Consider the following 22,676-nt stretch of genomic DNA (forward strand, 5'->3'; position numbering starts at 1 on the left):
ACAGCAGGAATCAAAGATATTCACTTGTCTTGTTCTCGTGAGGGTGGACAAAGATTTAATTTTTTTACAGTGACGGGACACCCTTATCATAGTTCAAAGTGACATAAACCCTATTTATTGGTCAACCTCCTAGGAGGTTTATTATACATCTATACAAAGACGACTGGATTGGACGTTAGCTAGTGATTGGATGAAGAAAAAATACATTGCACGCTCATCTCATTGTCAAGTTTAAAAACTGCTGTGTCATTTCCGGAACAGTCCCCTGTGCCACATCGATAACAGATATTTATTTTACACCGTTTTCCAACTTTTCCTATTTTCTTTGTAGCATTACTCTCTCTCCATGCATACACATCAGACCAACAATAAACATCGTAAACCTATTTATTTTCTGACAAGTAAAAACATTTTTTTTGTTTGTTTGTTGTTTTTGTGCCAGATTCAAAGAAAAAGACCCAAAGAGGTGAAACAATCGGACAACGTAACATTGAAGAGACTCCAACAGAGATTGGCTTTAGGAGCAGCCATGGTAAACATATTGAAAAGAGGACCTTCCACCTACCAGAGAAGGACTTGTGGAGGGATCCCCTGGGCCTAGGCACCAGAGAAGGACCCTGTGCTTCCACTGACCTGCCCCACCCCGAAGCACTCCACCCAGGGGCGGAGAGTTGCTGGCAGTCTATTGAGGTTCTGGAGGAGGGCCACTGGAAAGGGGCCCCTGTGGTCAGGGAGGCAGGGCGACCCCTCTGTCTTGAGCTTCGTACATTCCGATGCTAAAGTACATTTGTTTTCGTTAAGTTAGGATTTCGTCTCGAGAAAAAACCCTGTTTCTTTCCTCCTATGTAGGGTGCCTCGCGGCTCCTTAATCAGTCGACACGAGAGCGCAGTTACCAGCCGCGAGGTGTTCTTTAACAGCCCCCTAGTGCTTCGGTGAAAACAGATTAAAAAAACAAACTCGTTTTCATACCGAAACGAAACATGGAAACATAGAGCTCTCAAGATAGAAGACAAAATGAAATGTGACAGTAGTGATTGTCAAGATCTCAACAAAGCTTTTTTTTCTCGTTTTTTTTCCATTGTGACTGTGTTTCTGATTGTTGTTGTTCTACGTATATTCTATTTTCTCTTTCTCTCTCCCTCTCTTTCTACAGTACAGTTTGTTTATTAAACGCTAAACGTCTCAGTCCTATTGGTCCCTTAGGACCTGACCCCTGGAGGCCCCGATGAGCTGTCTAGTGACGACTGGGAAGCACGTCGAGTCAGGGAGGCTAGTGTGGGGTCCACCAAGGAGGAGGGCGGAAACAACTTGTACCAGCCAATGACTGTGCTTGATAAGTCTAACTCCTCCAATAGGATTTGTGCAACTCCCATGAAGCTTTTGTGGTCCATTCGTCCGTAGTCTCCCCAGACAATCACCTAAGGGAATGAGACAGAGACAACCAAACTTGATGATCAAGAGGAGTCAGGTGGCTGAGCGGTTAGGGAATCGGGCTGCTAATCAGAAGGTTGCCGGTTCGATTCCCTGCTGTGCAAAATTATGTTGTGTCTTTGGGCAAGGCGCTTCACCTTACTTGCCCTTGGGGGGGAATGTCCCTGTACTTACTGCAAGTCGCTCTGGATAAGAGTGTCTGCTAAATGACTAAAAGTAATGTAATGATCAATCCTTCAGACACCCGTCTAAAACGTATTTATAAATACACTCAATGAAGACTCGTGTAGCTCAGTTTCAGACACAAACGGAGAAGTTTGTCAGTCAGTCATAAACCTATCTGTGTAGTATTTGCCAGTTCTATGCAATCTTATGTATCAGAAATGGCAATAAACCCCCAATCCCAAGTCCAAAGTCTGGATCTGAGGAGGCATCCACTTACCTGTAAAACCTTTCCCTGTGGACCCTCCTCAAAGAGCAGTGCTTGCTGGTACAACGGGTCGAGCGTTTTCCGCGCAATCTTGGTTTTCTTTTTGGCTACGTACGCTCCGTTGTTCAGAAGGTAGACCTTGACGTAGGGAGCTGCAACCAGAGGAAACTAGATTGGAAAACTGCATCGAGTTAAAACAAGGATTTCGATCTTTATTAGATCTAGTCCTAATGGGGAAAGCCAGTTGACCCACATTATATTAAATAAGGCTGTCCATTGACCATGAATTATAGCTAATGTCCGCTGAGGGTACAATATGTGTGTGTATGTGTGTGTGATGTGTGTGTGTGTTTTGAGGTGCGAATGTGTGTATGTGTATCTTTTGTGGGTATGTACGTGTACGTTGTGTGTGTGTGTGTACGTTGTGTGAGTGTGTGTAAATTGTGTGTGTGTGTGTGTTCATGTCTAGCTCCTGCATCTCTAGAATAATCTTCTCACCAGGGAGGGATTTGGACCCTGGTTTCTGCACCAGGCCCCGGGCTCTGATCACTTCTACCTCCAGCTGGCCCTTCTTATCCATCATCCCGATCTGAATGTCACCTGGGGCGGGGGGAGAGAGATGATTGGTCGAATGAAAAAGGAAGTACCGAGGTAATTGGCTTAATGAGACCAGAAGCAGGATGAGTACTTAATCATATAGAAAAAGGGAGGGAAAAAAAAACATATTAGCATGGAAGCAGGAGGAAATGGACTTGAGGAAGAAATGAGCAGCAGGAAGAAAAGTGTGGGAAAAAAACGAAATAAAGAAACCCGAGAATAGAAAATAGGACTGAAGATGGTTATATGGTTCAAGGGGAGGGAGAACAGTAGGATAGGACAGTGGAACACAAATGGAAGAATCCAAAGTTGAATCTTATCTATCAACGCACCAATGGCAGGGGTGGCCAGTGTCTGTCTGCCCACCAGCTGGGCGGGGCCTAAGCCATCCAGGAAGTCACTGAACTGACTGTCAGCTCCCAGACGCACACCGGAGAAGATCAGACTGGAGGAAGCACATGAGAGGGGGTTACGGAGCGGTTAGGGAGTCAGACTATTAATCGGAAGGTTGCTGGTTAGAGTCCCGGCCGTGCCAAATGACGTTGTGTCCTTGGGCAAATCACTTCACCCTACTTGCCTCAGGGGGAATGTCCCTGTACTTACCGTAAGTCGCTCTGGATAAGAGCTTTTGCTAAATGACTAAATGTAATGTAATGTACGCGGTCAGCCCAGATCGCACCTGGAGTCTAGGCAGAAATCCTGCCATGCTTGGCGGTAGCTCAAAGTATCGTTTGAAGATGAACAATGGTGGCAAGGAAGGGACACAGCTGTAAAGTGCTCAGTGGGACGAGAGAGAAAGAGACAGAAACAGAGAGAAAGAAACATAAAGAGAGAGAGAGAGAGACAGAGAGAGAGACAGGAAGAGAGAGACAGAGAGAGAGACAGAGAGAGAGAGAAAGAGAGAGAGAGACAGAGAGAGAGACAGGAAGAGAGAGACAGAGAGAGAGACAGAGAGAGAGAGAGAGAGACAGAGAGAGAGAGACAGAGAGAGAGACAGAGAGAGGGGGGGGGGGAGGACCCAGTGCGTTCTTGGCGGTGGTACTGACTTCCCCTCAGAGTTGTAGCTGGTCATGCTGCCGTTGGTGGACTCCTTGCTGGGCTGCCTGCTCATGTTCCTGCTCAGCTCCACGGCCATTCCCGTCTCCTGGCTCCTCTGGATGGGCGCGCCCTTCTCCTTCTTCCCCTTCCCCTCTGGAGGAAACACACACAGCAGCTTGAGGAAAACGCTCTCTCAACACTGGGGACCAGAGATCAGGGCTGAACTCACCTTCCAATGTTTTTGTATTTTAGACGAGTTCAAATGTCACGTATTTTCGTACAAGTTTGAATTTCACGTATCTGACGGAAGTTTACGTTTCGTATTTATTGTTGGTGTTACATAGTGACTGAGCTGTGTCCATAGAGTGTTCCAGAGTAGGACCACAGAGGCCCCTCAGAACGTGACAGGACAGAGCGACACACAGTGACACCTCTAGGATATGACAGCCCCTTAGGAAACAACGCAGACGTTAAGGAGGAATGGTGACAAAGGGACGTGGCTCTGTCCCAACAGCGGGCAGAATTGCAGAAAACCAACGGTCAGAGAGGTTTCACAAGCTCCCCGATCACAACGTCCTTTCTGGGCAACAATGTTCCCTTTCAGTGATGAACCAAATCAATGTTCAGACTAGAAATGTGACCGTTTGGAACTCGGAAAACGAGACAGTGGTTTTCATCAGTGGGTCATGAGTTACATCACAGCGTCTCACGATTCTTTTATCAAATAAATGTTCTTCTTTGGCTGCTAAATTTCTGGAAACCACACTGACCTCAACCTTAACACGTTCATATCTTACAAGTGAACAAGTTAACCGTCCTGCCCCGGATCTCGACACACTTTGACACAGTCCAACACCTAGACAGAGACCAAACTGTCTGACACCAACGTTCGCAAACCTCAAAGAGACAGCAAGCAGAAAGCAAAGATCAAACACGCAACAGTGGCTGTACGCCCTCCTTACCTGGCTTTGTTCACAGCGGCACAAAGATTTTGGCCAGCCGAGGGCCGCTGCGGTGTTGAGAAACAGCGGTAACTAACTCCTATCCCTCTCCTGTCTTCCTCTTTCTCTCCTCAAATCAAAAGGAAAGGGGGTGGGGGAGAGAGACACAATCCCCCCCCAGGCGCTAACCTTCCCCCCCCCCCCCTTAATGGCTTTTTATTTCTGCTACAATGAAGAGGAGTGCTATGGCTAGCCTTTCATGTCCCTTCTCCCTACAGTGGGCCTAGCCATGGAGAGAGGGAGAGAGGGACGAGGAGAGAGAGACGCCAGTACACCTGACTGGCAACAGAGCTGCGGGGGGCTCTTAATCACAGAAGAAAGAAACACGTTGTGTTGGAAACTCTCCGAAAAGTTGAACCGGTGTGCATTCGTCTGAACATTTCGGGGCGGACTGTGTCTGAGAGGTTAAAAGAGGGCAAAGCAAACGTCAAGCCTTAACGTTCTTCCTTCCCTTTCTCGCTTCCTCATTCGAAACATTCCGGTGTTACCCAAACAGCGATTGCTCGCGGCTTGACAGTCACGGCAACACAGCAAACGGTCCCCACTGTTGTTTACGAAAGCACGCCTCTCCCGAGAACAACCGGCTGACCGGGAAATGTAACAGACGGAGCGCCAACCCTGACGAGGGCAAGCAGCGTTGGCAACTCCGCGCTCGACGACTCACCGGCGCCGCTGATCTGCGAGGTGCTGCGGCTGCGCCGGTTCCCCACGATGGCAACCACGCGAGCGCCGATGCTGGAGCGCCGCTTCTTGCCGCCCGTGCCCACCGTGCCTAGCGCCGTGTCCGATTGGCTGCCGTCCGTGCGCTCGTGGCTGTAGATCTCGCCGCTCACGCTGGTGCTCTTCAGCATGCTCCGGCCCGGCGTGGCGCGCACCTGCCGACTGGAGGGATGGAGGGAGAGGGAGGCAGAGAGGAGGAGTGGAGGGTAAGGGGGAGATGGAGGCAGAGGTATGGTGATGGAGGAGGAGGAATGGACACCGGAAGAACATCTTGAGTCACCCTGTGCCTCATGAAGTCTTGTGACTTAAGGTAGAAGTCAAAAACACAGTCGAGAAATATACCGAATGTTCTAGAAGGACATTCATATAAGGGATCAAAACTCATGCTCATGCCAGGTGTTGAAAACACAACGTGTTTATTAGTTAGCCAAGACTACGGTCACGACGGCCTCTGTCACAGCATCTATACTTCTCATCACAACTATCCAAACTACTCTCTCCACTCCGTGCACTTTGCAGGTCTGACGCGAATCACATGTCTCTTTCGGTCATCCGTCAAGGCTTGTTCTCCGCAGACAGGAGGGCCACACAGGGGCAGAGCGTGTCCAAGGCTCGCCGGCTCCCCCTGGGGGTTCGGAGGAGCCTGCGCGTGTCCGTGCCCTCCGGGGGGGACAGGGTGCTGCAGGACAACCAGGACACGCTGCCTCGGTCACCACCCAGAGCCACACCACCTGCCGCGCCGCCCGTGCTCCTCGGGCAGGGGGGCAGAGGGTGGGGCAGGGGGGCCCGAGGCCTCTCTCCTGCCCCCTGGAGGGAGGTGAGGGGATGGCGGGCGGAGGAGGAGGAGGAGAGGGGGGATGGTGCTGGGGGGGAGTCCGACACGCCGCGGGGGAGGTCCGGGCCGTGACGGCGCAGGACGCATGCAAGGAGGGATCTGAGGCAGACGCTGGGAGGCAGAACACACGCACACACACACACACGCACGAGACCATGGGACAGAGGTACACGGGACGACAAAGGTATAAACACACAACACGCAAAAAAATATCAAAAGGGGTGACTTTTTCAACAAGAGTGATGTATGAACATGTTAACAGGCGTTTGTTTTGTGTATTGTCTAAAACCAAAACCAATGACTTGGCGCATCTCCTTTTAAGAAAAACAATTACCCTTTGAGTTGAATTAAATGCCAACAAGGAGATAGATAACAAAGAAAATGCGAAAGACATGCTGAGAAAGACGAAAGCAGGGTCGATCATGTCCCAACAGTCCAGGAGCATCTCTCTCTTCTAACAGCAGGACACTGTGTATCCACCCTGTCACAGAATACTGAAGTAGACTTCCTCTTTGCCTGCAAACTGACCTCAAGCAGGAAACTCTCTCTCTGTCTCTCTCTGTCTCTCTCTATCTCTCTCTGTCTCTCTCTGTCTCTCTCTGTCTCTCTCTGTCTCTCTCTCCCCTTTCTCTCTCCCCTCTCTGTCACACTCTCTCTCTCACTCTCTCACTCTCTCTCTCTCACTCTTTCACACTCTCTCTCTCACACTCTCTCTCTCACACTCTCTCTACCTCCCCTCTCTTTCTACCTCATCTCTCTCTTTTCCATACCCTCTCCCTCCTTCACTCCCTCAAGTGCAAGGGGTTCACTCCAGAAACTATGTCAGAGGCCTAAGGGGTTTAGTTGCATAACGCTCTATTTAGAGTCCAGGCCATAAAACCGGGCTCCTTTTTCCCCCTCTCCCCAGACCTCGATACATTACCTAGTTAATAAGCAGCACTACATCACAGGACCTGCCACCGAGCCAGAGAGACCCTCTGGGATAGGATCATTTGTCAGTGTCGGCAGTCGGCCTCGCACCTTGCCGGTCAGCCGGAAGGAAGGTGAAGTGTGTGAGTGTGTAGTGTGTGTGTATGTAGTGTGTATGTAGTGTGTGTGTATTGTGAGGTTCTATAGGGTTTTATAGGGCTGTAAGCTTAGCAGATTTTGAGTTTTTTGGGGGGGTTGTGGAAAGCATGTGGTGTTTAGGGGGGACGTCGGATGATGGAGGGTGGAAGATGGCGTCGGGAGGTCAGGTTGGAAGGGGACCGGAGTGGCCAGTCGGGATATGTTCCTTGGGGCCTTGATGGTAGGGTTCCAGCCATGTCCCAGGTCACACCTAATCAGACGAGGTCTGTGTGTGAGGGGAACGTGAGACTGGTTACACCTCCATCATGGAAGGAGAGTGGGGGGGGGGAGAGAGGGGTCCCAATACCTACTCTCTTTCTGAGAGAGAGAGAGAGAGAGAGAGAGAGAGAGAGAGAGAGAGAGAGAGAGAGAGAGAGAGAGAGAGAGAGAGAGAGGTTGTGCTACCTGCTCTCACTGCTATCTCCGGTCACAGTGTGTCTCCTCCTCTTCAGCTCTGCAGAGAAGCGCCTCTTCCCTATCGACCTCCTCCTCTCCTCCGACCCGTTCACCCCCCACGAGATCCTCCTCTCCTTCTTCTCCTCCTCTAAGGACTTGGACCTGGGGTCCATTTGTTTTGGTTGTTCCGGTGTGTGTGTGTGTGTGTGTGCGTATAGGAGATCGAGCATGCAGCAGGATCGAACCATAAAGAGATTGCCATGCAAAAGAAAAACACGTGCAGGTAGGCATGCATGAAAATCAGCAAACCAATAGACTTCCAAGAACAAAGAAACTAGACATGGGGGAAACCAAAGAGCCAATGGCTGACCTGAGTCGTCCGCGGGGCCGTTCTGATTGGATGGACATGTAGCTGGTGCTGCTGAGGCGGGAGGCGCTGCTGGCGCGTGATATGGCAGACATGTCGCTCATGTCGCTGTCTGATGACCTGGCAGACATGTTGTCACTGCTTGGTCTCTGCGCCTTGTACATCTGGAGGGGGACAGAGAGAGAGAGGGAGGGGGCAGGGGAGAGAGAGGGAGGGGGAGGGAGGGGTGGGGGAGAGAGAGGGAGAGGGAGGGAGGGGGCAGGGGAGAGAGAGGGAGGGGGAGGGAGGGGGCAGGGGAGAGAGAGGGAGGGGGAGGGAGGGGGCAGGGGAGAGAGAGGGAGAGGGAGGGAGGGGGCAGGGGAGAGAGAGGGAGGGGGAGGGAGGGGGCAGGGGAGAGAGAGGGAGGGAGGGGGAGGGAGGGGGCAGGGGAGAGAGAGGGAGGGGGAGGGAGGGGGCAGGGGAGAGAGAGGGAGGGGGAGGGAGGGGGCAGGGGAGAGAGAGGGAGGGGGAGGGAGGGAGGGGGCAGGGGAGAGAGAGGGAGAGGGAGGGAGGGGCAGGGGAGAGAGAGGGAGAGGGAGGGAGGGGCAGGGGAGAGAGAGGGAGAGGGAGGGAGGGGCAGGGGAGAGAGAGGAAGAGGGAGGGGCAGGGGAGAGAGGGAGAGAGAGGGAGGGGGCAGGGGAGAGAGAGGGAGGGGGAGGGAGGGGCAGGGGAGAGAGAGGGAGAGGGAGGGAGGGGTGGGGGAGAGAGAGGGAGAGGGAGGGGTGGGGGAGAGAGGGAGGGAGGGGTGGGGGACAGAGAGTGTGAGAGGGGCAGGGGGGAGGGGAGGGGGAGAAAGAGAGGGAGCGAGGCAAGGGAGGGAGGGGAGAGAATGGGGTGAGATCATGAAAGAAAAGGCCAGAGAGGTCCACAGAGACAGGGAGTGGAGGAGAGGGCAGACTGAAGACTGAAGGGGCACGGTACAGGACAGGTCCCAAAGGGGAACAGGCGCCGTGCGCGGGAGAGCTGAGGGGCTGACCTCTCGTTTGGCCTTGACGTCCGTCTCGGGGTCGTGGGAGGCGGAGGGGCGGAAGGGGTGCAACTGTCGGGATCGCTCCTCCACCGCTAGGGCTGGGGGGGGCAGAGAAAGAGAGGGTGAGGGTGGTAGAAAAGGGACGAGAGAGGGAAAGAGAGAGCCAGGAGAGAGACACAGAGCAGGAGGGAAGGGGGAGTGTGGAGGTAAAAAAAAAAAAGAACAAATAGATGAACAAGTGAATACAGCATCGTAAGGGTAAACAAAACTAGAGGGGGCTGATGGGAGCGTGATTGGAGGATGTCAGGAGGTGAGCTGCTGTAACTTGGTCTGAGCACTAGGTGGAGCATGCTAAGAGCGAGTTCCCTTTGACATCCACAATAGAGGCGAGGTGCAGAAGGATCCGGATGACTTAGAAAGAGGGGTGTTGTGGGGGGATAACATCACAGGCGCCTATCTTCCATGGATAAGTGAGGTATGCTTAAGGCGTCATGTGTCGTGTTGTTTCGATGGAATTACCTTTTTCACCAGGTTTATTATTGACAAGGTCTTCATGGGCATGGAGCGAGTGAAGAGAATGAGGGATGGGGCGAGAGAAAAGACGGGAGAGAGAGAGACAGAGAAAAGGACAAGAGGCGCGTTCAGCACTAACGTCAAATGGCTGGAGAAGAAAGGAATGAATGTCCTCAATTCAGTTGGTGAGTACTGTCCACACACACACACACACACACACACACACCTTGCTCTATGCTGCTGCTTTTCGCAGGAAGCTGAGGAAGCTGCCTGCCCTTGCGCCCTGGCGAGGGAGCCCCCGTTGGAGGAGAGCGGTTGCCATGGTTGTGTGCTCTGAGAGAAGGGCAAGAACAAGGAAGTGACAGGGGAAGAACAAAAAACGGTGAGGAAGACTGAAGAAGACGCACCCTTTCGATTTCCAACGGTAACTCCAAGCCCTGTCACGGTTCACAGATGAACCCCTGGCCTCTTTTCAAGGTGGGGGAACCCTCAGAAGAGGGTCAGCGAGGTGAGGGGACCGCAGAGGAATAGAGAGGAGGGCAGGAGGCCAGAGTTGGGTGTTATTTGAAAGGACCACATGGGGAGTGTGGGGAGGGAGGTGTAAGGGGGAGGGGAGGGTGACCTCATCAGGGGGCACCGGCATGCACCTGTCTGGGTACGGTGAGCTGGGGCATGAGCCCCCCAGGGGGGTCTGACTGAAGGGGCGCAGTGGGCCCCCTCTCCCCCTGCTCCCCCTCAGGATGGAGGTGGGCTGCATGCGACTGCAGCCCCCACGCCACGGCGGCGGGAAGAGAAAGACAACCGAAAGAAAGGAAGAACGTGTGGAAGAAAAGGATCAATTTAAAAAAAAATCAAAAAGGGGGAAGAAATCCCACCAAAGAGCATGGAAGGATATACTCCTATGAAGGAATGGTTACCAAATAGAAAACAACAATAATTCCTTGAAATATGTAAGTAAATGCAGTGATGGTTGACGATGGATATGCAAAATAGGAAAACACGGTTAAGAATGACTTCAAGAAAACTAGTCAACAGGAACGGTTTACTGTCAGAGTCAGAATAGGTCATCCCATGGATAACGATCTTTACATGTGTCTGTCTTCCAATCTGGATACAGTATATCAACGTCATGACGGAGGGATGACTGAGGTGAGGATGAATGGGAGCGAGCGGGAGGATGGGGTGAATACGCGGATGGATGAATGACCTTACCTGTCCCCATCCAGGGCCTTTCGGCTGCCTCTTTGACAGTTAGGCCTAGCAGTGATGAGAGAGAGACAGAGAGGGAGGGAGAGAGAGAGGGAAAGAGAGGCAAGGAGAGAGAGACAGAGAGGGAGGGAGAGAGGGAAAGAGAGGCAAGGAGAGAGAGACAGAGAGGGAGGGAGACAGAGAGACAGAGAGGGAGGGAAGAGAGGCAAGGAGAGAGAGACAGAGGGAGGGAGAGAGAGAGGGAGCGAAGAAGGTACAGCGACAGTAAAGAGCGAGCCAGAGAAAGTGAGAGACGAGAGAGAGAGAAGAGAGAGAGAGAACGGGACACAAAATGGAGGATGGGTGACCAAAATGGAAAATGTTCTTCTGATTATCCCCCAAAAACTGTTCATAAAAACAATGACGCATTATTCACATTTTGCTTTACTCACACTAAAGATACACACACACACACACACACACACACACACACACACAGACACACATCTTGTCCATGATACACAAACACCACAACACAGCGGTATTGATGCGAAGCCCGTAGCAGCAACAGCAACAACAGTGGGAGCACTAGCAGCAGGGTAGGAGGAGGCAGGGTCACAGCTCAAGCTGCAGAGACAACACTGGGAGATCAGACAACAGGTCGTCAAGGCTACACGCGTTCAAGTCCTCACACACCGAACTTCGGTATCGGCTGCAGCTCACAGAAGCTCACTGCCGAAGGAGGGGGAGGAGGGGAGAGCAAGTGTAGAAGGCTGGGGGGGGGGGGGGAGGCATGGGGTAGAGGTGGAGGGCGGGGGGGGGGGTGGGGGGGGGGTAGCGGCAGGTGTAGAGGCTGGGTTGGTAGAGATGTGTGGGTGGGGACTTGAGTCGGCCGCGGCAGAGCAGGAGCAGAGACAGCCGGAGGAGCAGGGATGGCGGGCACTCCACAGCGCAGGCTAGCTAGTAGCTACCAAGACAACGAGGGACAGGGAGTATCAAGGCCAGCAGGCCAGGAGGAGGAGGGGGGGGGGGGTCAGGGGGCAGGGGGCGGTACCTGTCTTCTTCTGGGGAGGCATGCTCTACTAAGATCCTGGGGCTGGCGGGCCGTCGGCGGGGCAGAGAGTTGGAGCACCTGGTGGCAGGAGGGGGGGGGGTGGTGGGAGTGTGGGGGTGCAGCGCCCCCCGGTGGCCACACAGGGAGAGGAGGAGGAGAGCGGTGAGAGGGGTGAGTGTGCCCCAGAGAGGGGCTCCGGGCGGGTCCAGCACGACCGGGGGGGGGGGGCCGCACAGGTGCGAATCGTTGAGGGTCAGTGTGAAATGTCGGCCCAAGTGAGGACAGCAAGTGATGGCGTCCAGTGGATGTGTGTGTGTGGGTCTGTGTCTGTGTGTTACCTGTCTCTATCGGGGGAGTGGAAGTTGGTGTCTGGTCTCAGGCAGGTGGTACTGGCACTCCGAACTCTGTCCAACGACGGCTGCAGATCACTACAGCACAGAGAGGGGAGATGGGAGAGAGAGAGAGAGAGAGAGCGAGACAGAGAGAGAGATGGGAAGACAGAACGAGGGGCAATCGGAGGAGAGCCAAGACAGCAAAAGAGAAGGATGGGAAAAGTCATATTGAAGAAGAAATGGACCAGATGGAAGAAAGAAAAAAAGGGAAGACACAACAAAGAAGGGAGAGAAGAAGAGGAGGAAAAGACAGAACAAAAAGACAGGAAAACCCATTAGACACAATCTCTATCTAATAGTATAAGTGGGCCTGATGTATACAGTTCAGTCGTCATTTATCATGAGCACTGGCCCTTATGGCCATATCCTGTAGTTACAAGCCAAAGAGGGAAGGTTGGAGCGTTGCCATGGGAACGCACTCTAAGTGGATGGAGGAGAGACGGGGGCAGTGTGTTCCTGTGCGTGTGTGTGTGAGGGTGTGTGTGTGTGCGCATGTGTGCGTGTGTGTGTGTGTGAGGGTGTGAGCGTGAGTGTGTGAGGGTGTGTCTGTTTGTGTGTGAGGGTGTGTGTGTGTGTGTGCGTGAGGAGAGCTGAGCGAACTGCAACACGAGCCGCCTAGCTCTCCTCTTACCATGGGGAGGAAGTGAATTTCCAAAGGGGCCTGCCTGGTGTGTTCGACAGGAGAGGAGAGAAAGTTTCGCTGCCGTGCCCGGCGACACAATGACAGACGGCTGATCCGACCGTCGCGCAACATGACGCAGCACATACAAAGGCTCAATGTATGCCCTGCACGCCACAAAAGGACTCGTGTGTATTTGATCTAAGCTCTTTGTGATTTTTATGTGGAAAGTCAAGCACCGGGATCAGGGAGGGAGAGAGGTTATTCGATTCTTTGATGGGTGTTTCGGATGGTTTTCCTGGGGGACGGGAGAGGGCGTGGGTGAGGGGGTATTTCCTGTGTGTTTGGAGGGAGGATGGTAAGGTCCCCGCCTCTCTCTTACCTAACCGTGACCTCATCAGTGAACCTGAGCACGCGGTGCGTGAGGACACCGCGGGGCGCGGCCACGCCCCCTTCCAGCCGCCGCCGGGGCGCCGCCGCCGCCGTGGGCTTGCTCTTTAGGCAGGCGGGGAGGGTGGAGCTACAGGGGCCGCCCGGGCGCACATGCAAGGCAGCGGGACACATGCCACACACACACGTCACACACACACACACAGTTGCACAGACATGCCAAAAGAAAGAGAGAAAAGACACTGAAAACGGGCATGCAGAAAGCAAACTGAATCACTGGAAAAAGGTCATTTCTAAAAATAACTGCCGAATGAAATGTTACATTTCTCATTATTGCAACCAATAGTCAAACAGCCGTCAGTGGGATTGTAACACAGTATTGGGATTTCTTGAGACCTAGGAGAGAACCCAGGTTTGGTAGGCGATCAAATCTATTCCCTTCTAATCTCCAAACGATAGCGCGCTCGCAGGACCGTCTGGTGGAGGGCCACGCCTAGAAGCCCTCCGCCGCACGCTGCACCAGCTCGAAGCGACGCGCGAAACACGCGGCTCCGGGGGTGACGCCAGAAATCTGAAAACCTCGGGCAGGCCTGAGAAGCAGACCTCACTCGACTCGACAAGCGAAAAGCCCTCGGCTGCAGGCCCGGGTCTGCAGACGCCAGCCCCTCGGACGCACGGCCAAACCAGCCACGTCCTGTGCACATCTCGGTGATTTAGGAGAGCGCTGCCGTCACGATGCGACGCCGATGCGACCGTAAACCCACCCCCCCGTCCGACTCGACGACTCCCACTCCGGCATATCCAGAGGGATTAAACGTAATGCCGGTTGCGTAAGAGCATCTAAACATCCAGAGCTTTCCCCCCCCGGCGGTGCCCAGGACACTTGTATGAACACTGGGGAAACAGAGCACAGCTCTAAGCTAGACTGTGATACGAGGGGGAGGACAAAGGATTAGAGAGTTTCCGCGCCGTACCGCGGGGGTAAGAGTTTGGGGTTGGCGGCCGTGTTTCGCGGACACAGGCCTGTGTGTGCTGGGGCTGGGACATCTAATCGGTCAGGATGGTGATGGTTCACAACCTTGGATTAGGAACGTTTAGACAACTAAGCTATGCTAATGGATCTCCGAGTCAGACCACACAGCCCTAACGCAGGCTGTTATACCCCTGTTGTCATATCCCGCTGTGGGGGGGGGGGGGGGGGGGGAAGGGGAAGCAAAGCGCCGACGTCACAACACATCGTATTCGGCGTTTTGGGAAGGAGAGGCGCCGGTGAAGGAGAGACACGTGTGAGGAAGCGGTGGGGGGGAGGGGGGGGGGTGGCGGGGAAGGGTTAGCCAAAGCATCACGGGCACAACACGCACCAAGCACGCGCCAAGCACGGGCGGAGCTCTCTGGAGCACGAGGGGTATCACGTGGAGGAAAACGTGGCTTCCCCCTTGTCCGGCTCAACGTCACGGGCCTCCGGGGGCCCGTCCATGAGCCCGGGGGTCTGAGTGAGGGGACAGGGGGGAGCGGGAGAATCTGGGGCGGGGCGACTGCTGGAGGGGGCTTACCTGTATATGTCTTTGTGGATACCGTTTACTAAAAGGGGCATTTTGGGAGGGAGGGTGTTGCTCTGTTTAGTGACACCTCTGGACGTGTGAGACGCAAGAGCAAGAGACAGGAAGCAAAAGAAAAAAAGGAGGAGGTGGGGGAAAGAAAATGGAGACAAAATATAAACAAAAACATATTCAGGCTCGGTTGAGTTCAACAAAAGAGATTGGGACTTGTGTGATGTCAGCGGTGCAGCTGCTGATATTTGCGTGAGGTCTAGTGTTGTTGCTGGGTGGGCGTGTGCCAGTCATAGCCAGTGGAGAGGTCCTAGTTTTGTGGACATGGGCGTATGGACACGCTGAAACCGGGTGGGTGGGGATTCAAGGCGTGCGTGTTCCACGCGTGGGAAGCAAGTGTGTGTGTGGGGGGGGGGGCGGAGCTGGGACTGGTAACACACACAGGGAGTTAAGATGGGTTGTTAACGTAGCGAGTGAAGATGAGGAAATGATGGAGCTGGTCGATTAAGATGGAAGGAGGGGGAGGAGGAGGAGGGCTAGGATAACAGTCAAGTCTGGGACTGTCTGGCTGTCGTTTTTGTGGGTGTTTACCTGTTTGTGTGCAGGCACTCGGCACTTCCGCCCCGGATAGACCTGTGCATCTCCAGGACCTCACTGTGATCGCCATGGCGATGGGTAAATTGACAACCAATGAAGAAAAAACAAAAAAAAGAAGAAAAGAAAACCCAAAAACACAACGTAAGAGGATGTCAAATCAGACGAACCCGTGGGTTATGAATGAGAGAAATCAAGAAATCATAAAGTCTGAGTTGGCATAAAGTCCGCATCAGCACTAGTATTCATCACGATGCTCGACTTCCATACGTTATTATGAGGTCATTCAGACAGTTAGTAGTATTAGTAGTGCGACAACAAAACTAGGGTTGTACAATGCAAACGACTGAAAACACAGTTCTCAACCTTCTCAGCTTCACCAAGTTGCTAAGATACGGGAGTCAACGGCAGAAAAGTCCACTGAGGGAATGTGTGTCAAGAACAATAACACAGTCTCAGCCCCCAGCTCAAAGTAGACCCCCAACCCTCAATAACACAGTCTCAGCCCCCAGCTCAAAGTAGACCCCCAACCCTCAATAACAGTCTCAGCCCCCAGCTCAAAGTAGACCCCCAACCCTCAATAACAGTCTCAGCCCCCAGCTCAAAGTAGACCCCCAACCCTCAATAACAGTCTCAGCCCCCAGCTCAAAGTAGACCCCCAACCCTCAATAACAGTCTCAGCCCCCAGCTCAAAGTAGACCCCCAACCCTCAATAACAGTCTCAGCCCCCAGCTCAAAGTAGACCCCCAACCCTCAATAACAGTCTCAGCCCCCAGCTCAAAGTAGACCCCCAACCCTCAATAACAGTCTCAGCCCCCAGCTCAAAGTAGACCCCCAACCCTCAATAACAGTCTCAGCCCCCAGCTCAAAGTAGACCCCCAACCCTCAATAACAGTCTCAGCCCCCAGCTCAAAGTAGACCCCCAACCCTCAATAACAGTCTCAGCCCCCAGCTCAAAGTAGACCCCCAACCCTCAATAACAGTCTCAGCCCCCAGCTCAAAGTAGACCCCCAACCCTCAATAACAGTCTCAGCCCCCAGCTCAAAGTAGACCCCCAACCCTCAATAACACAGTCTCAGCCCCCAGCTCAAAGTAGACCCCCAACCCTCAATAACACAGTCTCAGCCCCCAGCTCAAAGTAGACCCCCAACCCTCAATAACAGTCTCAGCCCCCAGCTCAAAGTAGACCCCCAACCCTCAATAACAGTCTCAGCCCCCAGCTCAAAGTAGACCCCCAACCCTCAATAACAGTCTCAGCCCCCAGCTCAAAGTAGACCCCCAACCCTCAATAACAGTCTCAGCCCCCAGCTCAAAGTAGACCCCCAACCCTCAATAACAGTCTCAGCCCCCAGCTCAAAGTAGACCCCCAACCCTCAATAACACAGTCTCAGCCCCCAGCTCAAAGTAGACCCCCAACCCTCAATAACACAGTCTCAGCCCCCAGCTCAAAGTAGACCCCCAACCCTCAATAACACAGTCTCAGCCCCCAGCTCAAAGTAGACCCCCAACCCTCAATAACACAGTCTCAGCCCCCAGCTCAAAGTAGACCCCCAACCCTCAATAACACAGTCTCAGCCCCCAGCTCAAAGTAGACCCCCAACCCTCAATAACACAGTCTCAGCCCCCAGCTCAAAGTAGACCCCCAACCCTCAATAACACAGTCTCAGCCCCCAGCTCAAAGTAGACCCCCAACCCTCAATAACACAGTCTCAGCCCCCAGCTCAAAGTAGACCCCCAACCCTCAATAACACAGTCTCAGCCCCCAGCTCAAAGTAGACCCCCAACCCTCAATAACACAGTCTCAGCCCCCAGCTCAAAGTAGACCCCCAACCCTCAATAACAGTCTCAGCCCCCAGCTCAAAGTAGACCCCCAACCCTCAATAACAGTCTCAGCCCCCAGCTCAAAGTAGACCCCCAACCCTCAATAACAGTCTCAGCCCCCAGCTCAAAGTAGACCCCCAACCCTCAATAACAGTCTCAGCCCCCAGCTCAAAGTAGACCCCCAACCCTCAATAACACAGTCTCAGCCCCCAGCTCAAAGTAGACCCCCAACCCTCAATAACACAGTCTCAGCCCCCAGCTCAAAGTAGACCCCCAACCCTCAATAACACAGTCTCAGCCCCCAGCTCAAAGTAGACCCCCAACCCTCAATAACAGTCTCAGCCCCCAGCTCAAAGTAGACCCCCAACCCTCAATAACAGTCTCAGCCCCCAGCTCAAAGTAGACCCCCAACCCTCAATAACACAGTCTCAGCCCCCAGCTCAAAGTAGACCCCCAACCCTCAATAACACAGTCTCAGCCCCCAGCTCAAAGTAGACCCCCAACCCTCAATAACAGTCTCAGCCCCCAGCTCAAAGTAGACCCCCAACCCTCAATAACAGTCTCAGCCCCCAGCTCAAAGTAGACCCCCAACCCTCAATAACAGTCTCAGCCCCCAGCTCAAAGTAGACCCCCAACCCTCAATAACAGTCTCAGCCCCCAGCTCAAAGTAGACCCCCAACCCTCAATAACAGTCTCAGCCCCCAGCTCAAAGTAGACCCCCAACCCTCAATAACAGTCTCAGCCCCCAGCTCAAAGTAGACCCCCAACCCTCAATAACAGTCTCAGCCCCCAGCTCAAAGTAGACCCCCAACCCTCAATAACAGTCTCAGCCCCCAGCTCAAAGTAGACCCCCAACCCTCAATAACAGTCTCAGCCCCCAGCTCAAAGTAGACCCCCAACCCTCAATAACAGTCTCAGCCCCCAGCTCAAAGTAGACCCCCAACCCTCAATAACAGTCTCAGCCCCCAGCTCAAAGTAGACCCCCAACCCTCAATAACAGTCTCAGCCCCCAGCTCAAAGTAGACCCCCAACCCTCAATAACAGTCTCAGCCCCCAGCTCAAAGTAGACCCCCAACCCTCAATAACAGTCTCAGCCCCCAGCTCAAAGTAGACCCCCAACCCTCAATAACAGTCTCAGCCCCCAGCTCAAAGTAGACCCCCAACCCTCAATAACAGTCTCAGCCCCCAGCTCAAAGTAGACCCCCAACCCTCTAACTCTAACATGATCTCTTTTAAAGTACCTGCAGTTCACAACACCAGGCACCTGAAGAACAAACTAGAACTCCCTTCAGAAACCCTCGGATCCCCAATCGTACTGTCCTAAGCTCTCTATGTGTTTCAGCTGGGTGGTGTTACCAGGGAGCGTGGTTACCGGGGCAAAGTGGTTACCGGGGCAACGTGGTTACCTGTCCTCGGAGTACTCGTAGTCCGAGTCCCCAGAGCGCTGGTGCTCCAGGTGGGCACCGTGGTAACGGGAGGGAGAGTAGGAGTGGTGGCGATTCTGAGGGATCTCGTCCAGACTCCTAACGCATGGAGCATACAGTAGACTGTTAACTCAGCAAGTGTGTGTGTATGTCTGTCTGTATGTACTGTGTGTGTGTGTCAGTCTGTCTGTATATACTGTGTGTGTGTGTGTGTGTCAGTCTGTCTGTATATACTGTGTGTGTGTGTGTGTGTGTGTCAGTCTGTCTGTATATACTGTGTGTGTGTGTGTGTGTGTGTGTGAGAGAGAGTGTGAGTGTGTGTGTCAGTCTGTCTGTATATACTGTGTGTGTGTGTGTGTGTGTGTGAGAGAGAGTGTGAGTGTGAGAGAGAGAGAGAGAGAGAGAGAGAGAGAGAGAGAGAGAGAGAGAGAGAGAGAGTGTGAGTGAGAGAGAGAGTGTGAGAGAGAGAGAGAGAGAGAGAGAGAGAGAGAGAGAGAGAGAGAGATTGTGAGTGAGTGAGTGAGTGAGAGAGAGAGAGGCTGTGTGTGTCAGTCTGTCTGTGTGCATGCGGGTGTGTGTGTGTGTGTGAGTTAAAGGGCCCCCCCACCTCTGCATGGGGACGTGGGCGGGCCGTGAGCGGGCCCTGCCCTGCTCCTCCCTGTGAGGGGAAACGGAGCGAGAGCGATGCTGGGCCTGTCTCTGCTGCTCCGGGACAGCCAGGGTGCTGCTCCTCTCCCTCTCCCTGGAGCTACGCTCCGCACCTGCACACACACACACACACACACACACACACACAGGCGCACGCAAGCGAAAACCCACAAGCCGAAGCATATGTGTACACACACGCATTCGGAGCATAAATGCACATACACACACACACAAACAAACACACACACAAACAAACACAGAGAATAAAGGCATTAGTGTACCGCTACGTGACATCAGAAGCCAAGCGCACCTTTGACACCACGTCATCCTCTCACAGAAGTTTCCAGAAGCGACTGATATCATGCTGGTGGTGTGCCACCACCACTACAGTACTACTACTACTACTACAGTACTACTACAGCAGTTGGTACCACCACTGCTAGGACAGCAACGCTGTTCAGACCCATGCCAGACACAGAACTCCGCCCTGGGATAAAGAATACCTACTGCAAACTGGCCGACAGGAGAGTTAGCTCAAGGAAGCTAAGCTATCCAAGTTAGCCGTCTGTTCCCCACATCCGGCAAATGTTTCATCCTTGCATGACAAGGTGACCATTTAGCCCAGGCAGGGACAGTGCTGCCCTGGGAAGACTTGTTAAACAGCGAGATGGTTGGAAGCAAACGGGTGTACTTTATCCCAGCACAGGGGCACAAGTCGGTCTGCAGAGAAGGAGCCCCGGGCTCTACTGAAGGGCATGCAGGAGGATGGCAGAGTCGGTGGAATGGGCGGTGGAGAGTTCTAGAATCTACCATGCGCTCAGTGCTCCAGTGGTCCCGTTCTGATGCTGCTCGTGTTCAGCAGAGGAGGAGACAGGAGAGGGGTCGCCCAGGGGCTGTGGATGCAGTGCGGTGTGTGGCCGAGGAAACGCTACAATTTAGTCATTGTTTGAATGCATATCCGGCTACATTTCGTTCTTGGAACGAAATTTTGATCTCCGAATTTGGGGTGTGGGTGGGTCAAAAAGATGCAACTAAGTCTTCAAGTTTGAAATGGTATTCGTGATCGCTTGGTTTTGGTGCGGTGAAAGGCGTTTGGTTGTGGCAAAGCAGGTGTGTGTGCGTGCAGTAGCAGGTGTGTGTGTATACAGTAGAGGGTGTGTGTGTGTACAGTAGCAGGTGTGTGTGTACAGTAGCAGGTGTGTGTGTACAGTAGCAGGTGTGTGTCTGTACAGTAGCAGGTGTGTGTGTACAGTAGCAGGTGTGTGTGTGTACAGTGGCAGGTGTGTTCTCTCTCTCTCTCTCTCCAGTGCGGGACAACCTCTGGGTCAGTCTGTGTAACCGTGGTAACCATGCCCCCCACCCACCTTTGGTCACTACCGTTAAACCTTCATCACACTCTGTTTCAATGATGCGATGGGACCCTGCATAGTGACGGACACACACACACACACAGCTGCGTTGAGAGTCTTCCCTGGAAATTGCGATCGATCTCGAACGCAGACGAGTTCATAGAAAGTGAATCAAAGAACATACTGAAAGAGGAACAAATCTATACCTCAGATGTTAGTTTCAAAGCACACACACACAAACTGACGCCCTACCAAGCATCCACACACACACACACACACACGACCACTGCACAATCCTACCAACATAACCAGCCACACATTTCCATTCACTGTTTGTCACCGACCCTCCCCCCCCCAACGCCCCACCCAAGGGGCCTTACTCTGCAGCTTCTTGCTGGGGCTGTCCCCGTGGAGCTGCCTGCGGGGGAGGCAGGGCGAGGGCTGGGGCAGAGGCAGGGACGACACGTCGTGGGACTGGAGCTTGTACCAGTGGGGCAGGTCGTCCAGCAGGGCCGTCTCCAGCTCTATCAGGATCTGAGGGGGGGGGGGGGAGAGAGAGAGAGAGAGAGAGAGAGAGAGAGAGAGAGAGAGAGAGAGAGAGAGAGATGGTGGAGAGGAGGTTGAGATCCACACAAGCAGGGAGGGATTCACACACAGAGGAGGGAAACAGGATATTGAGGGGCAAAGGACATCCATGGTGTTCATGAAAGAAAGAGAGAGAGAGGGAGAGAAAAAGTGCCTGTATGAACATGACGGCCATTTTCTTCACTGCATCTGCGCCCCTTGAGAGTGTGCGTGTGCGTGTGCCTGTATGTGTGTGTGCTCCCTACCTCTCCCAGGAAGTGGCTCTCCTCCTCCTGCACCCGGGGCTGGTCCCAGACGGTGATCTCCAGCATGCGCTCCCGGAAGTCGCGGCGGTGCACGTGGGAGTAGAGGAACGTCTGGTTCCACTTGGGCTCGGCGCTCTTCTTCACCGTCTTGGTCCGCCGCTTGCTCTTGTCACTGGGGGGACGAGGAGGAACAGGGGCGCGCAGGGGGAGGGGGGGGGGCGAGCCGCCACTCAGTAAGAGCCTGTCGCATCTACCCTCAGCTGGGCTAAATCCATCTACCGCCCACTGAATTGTGAGGGTTTTTTTACGAGCGATTTATTCTTTATAAACTTCAAAGATGATACACAGTGTCTTTACTCTGGTGCTTCTCAAACGAGATACAAAGCTGGAACAGATGACATACTATGTTCATCCCCCAGGTTAACCCGGACACCCTGTGAGTCGTGTGTGCGCCCTCGTGTGCGAGTCAGGAAGTCAGCTCCGTACAGGGAGGAGTGACGGTGACGCTGGAGGCTCCGCCTACCTTCGGTCAGGCAGGAAGTACATCTTGACGTAGGGGTTCCTGGGGCGTCCGTCGAGCCGGGGGGGCAGGTCTATGGCTTGGAGGACGTTGACGATGAGCTGGTGGCCCACTTTGTCGTACCACAGCTTGACCTGAGGACGGGGGGGGGGGGGGGACGGAGGACGGAGGACGGGGGGGGGGGGCGAAAAAGCAGGGTCAAATCGTCTGTCCTGGAGGACACGTCTCTCTCTCCATTTCCGACCCCTCCCTCCCCCCTCCATCCCCCTGCTTTACCTCCCTCCCTCCCTCCCCTCCCCTCCTCCCTCCCTCTCTCCCTCCATCCCTCTCCCCCCCACCACCCCCCCAGCGGGTCACTCACGGAGAGCTGGCCTGGCAGCACGAGGGGCAGGGCTCGGAGGGTGCCCGGGCTAGTGGGCGACATGACGGAGATGGAGGGGCGATCCATCTTCTGGGACTCGAACGAGCTGGAGCCCGCTGGGAGGGGAGAGAACCACCAGGGGGTCAACACACACACGGGAGGGAGGGAGGGAGGGGAGGGGAGGGGAGGGGAGGGGAGGGAGGGAGGGAGGGAGGGAGGGAGGGAGGGAGGGAGGGAGGGAGGGAGGGAGGGAGGGAGGGAGGGAGGGAGGGAGGGAGGGAGGGAGGGAGGAGGGGAGGGAGGGGTTTCTAATAGGAAGCTGACCGTGAGAGCAGGGTTTTTTTTTTGAGGGAGGAAACCAGTGGCGGCTGCTTACTTGATTCTAAAGGAGGATGGGACGTTTCCGGGATTCTCGGTATGTCTCTAAAGGAGGAGAGAAGGGTTTGGTCAGCTTGTTAGCTTGTTAGCTTGAGCAGTAGGACAAGTGATCG

General features: G+C 53.9%; 1 protein-coding gene across 1 annotated transcript in view; it reads right to left on the bottom strand.

Annotated features, from left to right (window-relative positions):
* Positions 1–373: 373 nt before the first annotated feature.
* The window catches only part of rims1b (regulating synaptic membrane exocytosis 1b), a 55,080-nt gene continuing 32,777 nt past the window's right edge, over positions 374–22,676 (bottom strand). The window contains exons 9-30 of the mRNA XM_084685959.1: positions 22,562–22,608; positions 22,186–22,301; positions 21,828–21,958; positions 21,305–21,476; positions 20,855–21,008; positions 20,490–20,546; positions 19,085–19,238; positions 18,460–18,576; positions 15,230–15,292; positions 12,026–12,115; positions 10,658–10,702; positions 9,672–9,778; positions 9,452–9,481; positions 8,939–9,030; positions 7,927–8,087; positions 5,775–6,164; positions 5,163–5,380; positions 3,506–3,650; positions 2,792–2,904; positions 2,361–2,462; positions 1,875–2,014; positions 374–1,419 (exon numbers count right to left, since the gene is read on the bottom strand). Coding sequence (XP_084542085.1) covers positions 1,201–1,419; positions 1,875–2,014; positions 2,361–2,462; positions 2,792–2,904; positions 3,506–3,650; positions 5,163–5,380; positions 5,775–6,164; positions 7,927–8,087; positions 8,939–9,030; positions 9,452–9,481; positions 9,672–9,778; positions 10,658–10,702; positions 12,026–12,115; positions 15,230–15,292; positions 18,460–18,576; positions 19,085–19,238; positions 20,490–20,546; positions 20,855–21,008; positions 21,305–21,476; positions 21,828–21,958; positions 22,186–22,301; positions 22,562–22,608 — 2,863 coding nt within the window. The 3' untranslated portion in view covers positions 374–1,200. The remainder of the gene's footprint in view (positions 1,420–1,874; positions 2,015–2,360; positions 2,463–2,791; positions 2,905–3,505; positions 3,651–5,162; positions 5,381–5,774; positions 6,165–7,926; positions 8,088–8,938; positions 9,031–9,451; positions 9,482–9,671; positions 9,779–10,657; positions 10,703–12,025; positions 12,116–15,229; positions 15,293–18,459; positions 18,577–19,084; positions 19,239–20,489; positions 20,547–20,854; positions 21,009–21,304; positions 21,477–21,827; positions 21,959–22,185; positions 22,302–22,561; positions 22,609–22,676) is intronic.

Source organism: Hypomesus nipponensis, chromosome 21 (assembly GCF_054491055.1).
Source record: "Hypomesus nipponensis isolate SF chromosome 21, ASM5449105v1, whole genome shotgun sequence".
NCBI classification, from domain to species: domain Eukaryota; kingdom Metazoa; phylum Chordata; class Actinopteri; order Osmeriformes; family Osmeridae; genus Hypomesus; species Hypomesus nipponensis.